Source organism: Lycium ferocissimum, chromosome 11, assembly GCF_029784015.1.
Source record: "Lycium ferocissimum isolate CSIRO_LF1 chromosome 11, AGI_CSIRO_Lferr_CH_V1, whole genome shotgun sequence".
In the NCBI taxonomy this organism is placed as follows: domain Eukaryota; kingdom Viridiplantae; phylum Streptophyta; class Magnoliopsida; order Solanales; family Solanaceae; genus Lycium; species Lycium ferocissimum.
In genome coordinates, this window is record NC_081352.1 from 21,497,258 (window position 1) to 21,503,986 (window position 6,729).

The window sequence follows — 6,729 nt, forward strand, 5'->3', positions numbered from 1 at the left end:
TGCTTCATTATAGATCCATCATCCTTTCCGTATTTTGTCAAAGTGGGATTTGCCTATGGAAGAAAAGAAATGCATATGCAAAATACAAGTATGCGACAAACCTAAAGGCCCTCAAGAATAATTAACTACTTAAAGTTAAGTCCAGTACTTTATTCTTTGGGATTAATGGAACTTGCTACACTTGCTCATTGAGTTGTCCCAGCAGGTAGTTGGCACCGGTTCATGCACCTACGCTATAAAAGATACTTGACAAGATATTTTGCACACTAAAGGGCTTTAATATGCCATGTTATTGAAATTTGAAAGTCATCGATCGCTTCGTCACTTAAAGTGATAAAAGCAAGGTAAAGTGAGAAGTTATCGTTTCATGGGTCCAGCCACGAGCTTCAAAAGCGTACAGAACCAAAAAATGCGATCAGCAACCAGAATTTTCACCAATAAGATTCAAGATATAACAAAGTAGTTAAACATACCAAGAAAAGTCAGAGTATTTAACATTAATTATATGCATATAAAAAATAGTTTTAACTAATTTTTTCAAGAAGGGGTTCATTATAGTACCCTTGCTCCGCCCATGGCGGTGGTTCTTTGACATTATCATTTATTTTCGCACTTTCGGCTTCTAAAAACATCGGTAACATACAAAAAAAAAAAAAAAAAAAAAAAAAAAAAAAAAAATCACCATGCCCCGGAAAAAAAGAGACGGCAAGTTTACCTCCATAGATATTTTGTTAATTAGAACTTATATATAGAAAACAAAAAATAGCGTGCACCAAAGAGCTATAAATAGAGCAAGATAGCAACCAGTTATTCAACTTGGCCAATTGACTCATGGAGAAGAAGGTGGGATTTCCAAAAATAGCAGTGGCAGTATTCATACTGAAGGGAAATAAATTGCTGATGGGCAAACGTCGAGATTGCGTTGCTCATTCTTATTTTTCAGTTCCTAGTGGTCATCTTGAGTTTGGGTATGTATAGTTCCTTCATATTATTGATCATCTCTCTCTCACTCACACACAAATCTAATTAGTATTGCAGTAATGTACTCGCACATGATGTTTACATTGAACTAATGAATACAAGATATATGTGTCGCTTACCCACACTTTTTTTTCCTTAAGTTAGATCATAATTATTATAAACATCTTTTCAGACTAGATCATCTACTTCAAATATTTTTTTAATTTAATCCAAACTCCCCGGATATATGCTCTTGAAGGGAACATAAACCAATTATTTATGAACATAATTAGAGGGGAACATAAACCAAAACCTCCAAGAACATCAAAGCTTACAAATATACTTAGCATATATATGCAGCAGTCTAGGGGTGTGCATGGACCGGGTTGGTTCGGTTTTTTCAAATACCAAACCAAACCAATTGCATCGGGTTTTTAAATCTATAAACCAAACCAAACTAACACAAGTCGGGTTTTTCAATCTCTGGTTTTCTCGATTTTTTCGGGTTGCTCGGGTTTTTTGGGTAAAGTTTTCATACAAAACATATAACTTGTACTTCAAATATTTCTTTAGTCCTAGTAAGATACAACTATCTAATTAAGATATTTTCTAAGAAAATAATACAAAATGTGAGATGAGAGATGATATTGCACTACAATATTCAACAACAACAAAAAAAAAAAAGTAATGAAAACACATAAAATAAAATGATCATAATCTAAAAGTACTAAGTCATGCTATAATAACTACGGCTAATTTATAAGGAATATAGAAAATAATCATAATCTAAAAGTCCAAAGTAATGTTAAAATAAGTACGGCTAATAAGTATTAATTATGTGACTAAATATTAAAGAAAAAAATCAAATTAAGTTATGTATATTCACTGTCTAAACCAATATAAATTTAAAGAATAGATATCCAACATTATTGTCATTCCTCGTGTTAGAATTGAATTACTTTTGTTAACATTAGTATTGATTTGATTTTTGTTGGGTTTTATTTGAGTTACTAATATCTACGGGCTATAAAACTTATTGGACCATTCAAAATTCTAATTCCAAGCTTGAAATAATATGTTAAAAGATAAAAAAAAAACTATGAAAATGTTTAAGAAATATTTATAAATTACATTATCAATAAAGATTTTTATGTATAAAATATTGTTAAAATTGTATACATGTAATGTCGGGTTGGTTTGGTTCGGTTCGGTTTGATTTTTTTTAGTTAAAACCAAACCAACCAAACCAATAGTGGTCGGCTTTTTCTTTCTAAAACTAAACAAGTCAAAACCAAACCACTAGTCGGGGTTTTTCCTTGGTTTGGTTCGGATTGTTGGTTTGGTGTAGTTTATCGGTTTCCTTTGTACAACCCTATGCAACACTTATCACTTGATCATAGTTAATTAAATGATATGTATTTTAAGAATAAATTGCTTGGTTTTATATGAAACAGATAAGTATTGAATGCTTTTTTTCTTTCTAGCATTGAATGCTTTGCTAAACAGTTAGAAGCAAATTTCTTCTCTTGTTGGAGAGGTCACAACTCACAACTCACAATTAAGTAGTATGTTGCGTAATTGCAAGTGGTTGAGTGATGGCAAATGAAAGTAATTTCATTATACTTGGCTGGACACTTTATCATGATTTCAGGTTCAAACCCCTTATTTCAGATGCTCTATACTTCAAAATTAATCCCTGAACCAAGAAGGCTTGTTGTAATTACTTTGATAAGTGATATGATTGTGTAGATTTTTGTTACGTCTGCCGGCGTGGACAATATTTAGTTGAAGTTGGAAATTAAACAAGTATTTAAAAATTGAAATTGTGTTTAGATATAAATTTAACTAGAAAAAAAAGTTGATAATTTGTGTAAACACTCTTATTTCACCTGAAATATTCCTCAGACCTGTTTTCAACATCATTCTTACTTTTCAGTTAATCCTCTTTGAATTAAGTACTATAGTCAAATCTCTTTATAACATCGTTGTTTGTACGTATATTTCTTGGTTGCTAAAGCAAAATGTTATTATAGAGAACATATAATAAAACATTACATGAAAAATCGATTCCAAAAAAACTTGACCATTACTATTATAGAAGATGATTGTTATTAAGAGATCTGACTGTATCTGCGTATCTGTTTTCTTAATTTTCAAGGGAGAGCTTTGAGGAATGTGCAGCAAGAGAAGTGAAGGAGGAAACAGGTTTGAACATCATGAAGATAGAAATACTAAAGGTGACAAACAACCTCTTCTTAGACGATGAGCCAAATCTCGCAGCACACTACGTAGTCATCCTAGTACGCTCTGTATTGGCTGATCCAAATCAAATTCCCCAAAATCTTGAGCCACAAAAATGTGATGGATGGGAATGGTACGACTGGGAAAATCTTCCAGAGCCTCTTATTACACATTTTAGAAATGCCATTAAAGAAGGATTCAACCCTTTTCAAGACAATTTCAAAGAGTAGTAGTAACCATCCACGTCTTGCTTTTTGTCTAATCAATAAATACGTCTAATGACTTGTGAAGACGATCTCAATTCAATGCCTTGTATGACTACTCTATATATATATTTTAAAACTTTTTCTTTTTAATTACATAGGGGTAGGGGAAAAGGATTACAAGATGGGGAATTGAACCCTCACCAACAAGGTGAAAGTTCATGTAGCCAACCAACTGAGCTACTAACATCCCCCTACTATATATGTTCCAACTTTTGCTACACATGTTTAAATTGGTACGTAGTTTAAAAAATAAATGAAGATTTTCTAAACTTATGGTCTAAAATATATAATGTGAAATGTTAGAATTGAAAAATTACTAAAAAGAAAAGTAAGAAACATAAACCGAAACATGGGGAATATTATATAAATATCTAGTTATTTGAGATTGCAACTTAAGGAAAAAAAGTGCCCTTGATAAAAGACTAAAGGAATAGGAAATGATTACCAGTAATAAAGCATAGGCTAATACGAGCTGACCAGAAGAAGCAAGACTTAGATTACCAGAAGAAGCAAGACTTAGATTGCCAAATCCTAGACATAATCGTTCTAGAGATGGAGAACTCCTTGCCTTCCCTTTTTGCACCTATGCTTTTGTCCTGCTCACCTACGGCTTACAGCTTTTTAGTTGTTATACCTCGTAGTTTTGTACGTTAAGATTCGTCGTATGTTAGTTGTCCCAGTCTTAGACCTCAGGATTATTTCGAGGTTATACGATATTAGACATGCCTATGGTTGCATCTCGTATTTTCATTCAACATATACACGACTAAGTTGAGGTTGATGAATGCACTCAAATATAAGACATGAGATTTGGGCAAATAAAAACGAGCTGCTTGCTTACCCGACGTGCATGTTTCACCTACTTACTTCCCGTCCTACTTGCTTGAACTACTTGATACGTACCTTAACTACGAAGTAAGAATGAGACACGTGTTAAATTGAACGGGCTAGCAAGTGACGCCTATTAATAAAGCAAGTAGGTGACAAGTAGGTGTGTCACCTACTAGCTAAAATGAAAGGCTAAGTTTAATCCACCCAAAAAGGGGTCAAGGGGGTCGGCCAAAGGGGACCCCTTTAAAAGAGTTGATCATATCTTTTTCCTTCATTATTTTCCAGATTCTAAGACACCAAAAGAAACTCCATATGCTCTCTCTACAAACTGTTCTGCCTAAAACCTAAGGAAATTCTCAAGAAAACCTCTTCTTTCTTCGATTAAAATTGGAGAATTAGTTCTAACCTTGAAGAACCCAAGCAAAGGAGGCTGATTCTCTCCAAGGCAAGTTGCTGCCCTTGTTTTGTCCCTTGAAGATCCGATTTAGGTCAGAAAGTCCTCTCTTCTTTATGTATTTAAGTTCATCTAAGTTCTACCTAGTTTGTGTGGTGAAAAATTTGTGAAGTAGAGGTTGGAAATTGGGTGGAGATTGTTGTGGTGTTACGAACTACTTGGAGTAGAATAATGTTATCATATGGTTGGTTCATGTAAGGATTGACTTGAGTATATTGTAGTTAAGCTTATTGGAGTCTTAACTAGGTTGTGGAATGTCACGACCTATTTTACCTAAGTCGTGCGGGCACTTACTTTCCCACCTCGGTAAGCGAACCCTCAATCCAATAATGAATAAATACATAAAAGGATGAACATTAAGCAACAGAATAGAACAAATAAGTAAGTCTCACGATATATATATATACATATACATATACATACATACATACATACATACATATATATATATATAGTAGAAAAGTGCAGAATGACGATAAACACCTCCAGGGTCTAGTCTGAATAACACAAGAGTATCTAAAGGGGAATAATACAATCTGGAATACTAATACATAAAGTGTCTAGTCTCTGAATAGAATAGGGCATAAATATAGAAAGTCTTCAAGGCAGCGGACGACCATGCTCACCCTGGAAACTCGAGAGAAAGTCAGCGACGATCACCACGCGTCACGGAAGGGATTTGACCTAATACTCGCATTCATAAAAGAATGCAAGTAAGTGCAGTCAAGACAAACAACAAGATCGGCAGCATCATCGGGCCGACTAAGCATAGCTAACACAATTCAGATAAATAAGCAGATAAGCAAATAAACCAGCAAGTATAAGACAATGCAATCAATTCCAATTATTCGTCATCACCTATGTAGAACATCTAATCCCAAATATGCCAAGTCTGAAGGTATCCAATCCAATCCAACATCACAATACAACACTAAACATCTCAATCAAGTCATAATGCAATGCAAAGAATGGTATGAATGCAATGCAATGCCATGCAAATGCGGTGTACACATGTGCTATGGACGAAAATATCGACGTCCCAAAGAACACAACCCAGTGTGATTCGAAAATCTAAGTGCCACCCGTCCCGTTTCTTTGCCCAACAAACAGACGGGATCCCGGATCTTTGCCCACAGGGGGTTCTTACCGGCACCACTTTGGGGGATTCGCGGAGTCCATGCACTCACTCAATCTACGATTTCGGAATGAACATCGGACATCGGACTCTCACGTCACTCAAGTAAAAGAGTTTCATCAAGTATCAATTCACTCAATCCATGATTCCGGGATGAACATCGGATATCGGACTCTCACGTCACTCAAGTAAAACTGAGCCCAACTCATCAAGTATTTCATCAGGAATCATCAATATCTTAACAAAGGTATCATGAAAATGAGAGTGCCTGTAATGTATGAATCACATCAATAATCATACTCAATATCACCAGTACCAACAATGGGTATGCCAATAATATATTTGAATTGCAATACCAACAGTGGGTATGCCAATAATATAACCGAATCACAAGTACCAACAGTGGGTACGCCAACAGTATATCCGAGTACAAATACCAACAGTGGATATACCAACTATATCATAATCAAGAATGATAAAACAGAATTCAATATCTAGCAACGACTCGTGGCATCAAGCCGGCACAATCCAACAATCAAATCACATATAACGGGGTGGCTAGCCCCAACACCCAACAGGGCCCAACCTAAGGCAATATCCATCTCGACTTCACACCTGAAGGTTCACATGATATCTCCGACAATATAATCTAAATATGTGCTTCGCTATACGAAGTCTCACTAAAGGTAAGTCATAACCTACCTGGATAGCCGACCCGCAACACCAACAACTCACTCTTTTGCCTTGCCTTTTCGCTGAACCTCAGAACCAAAGTAGTCTAAGTATAATCGAAGTCTAGATTAAAAATAATGAAGAATGATACTAATACTGCTACTATTCAA

At 35.0% G+C, this 6,729-nt stretch overlaps 1 protein-coding gene across 1 annotated transcript; it reads left to right on the forward strand.

The window, feature by feature from the left end:
* The first annotated feature begins 777 nt into the window (after positions 1-777).
* LOC132036431 (nudix hydrolase 1-like) lies at positions 778-3,553 on the forward strand. The gene is made up of 2 exons (XM_059426772.1): positions 778-968; positions 3,119-3,553. Exons 1-2 carry the CDS (start codon positions 832-834, stop codon positions 3,429-3,431), a joined length of 450 nt encoding a protein of 149 aa, XP_059282755.1. The 5' UTR covers positions 778-831; the 3' UTR covers positions 3,432-3,553.
* The last annotated feature ends 3,176 nt before the right edge of the window (positions 3,554-6,729 follow it).

What these genes read in the sequence shown, in the direction of transcription:
- LOC132036431 (XM_059426772.1), top strand. Translation starts at nt 832, where the DNA reads ATGGAGAAGAAGGTGGGATTTCCAAAAATAGCAGTGGCAGTATTCATA. An exon ending in AGTGGTCATCTTGAGTTTGG is followed by an intron (nt 969 to 3,118) that starts GTATGTATAGTT and finishes TTAATTTTCAAG; the next exon opens with GGAGAGCTTTGAGGAATGTG.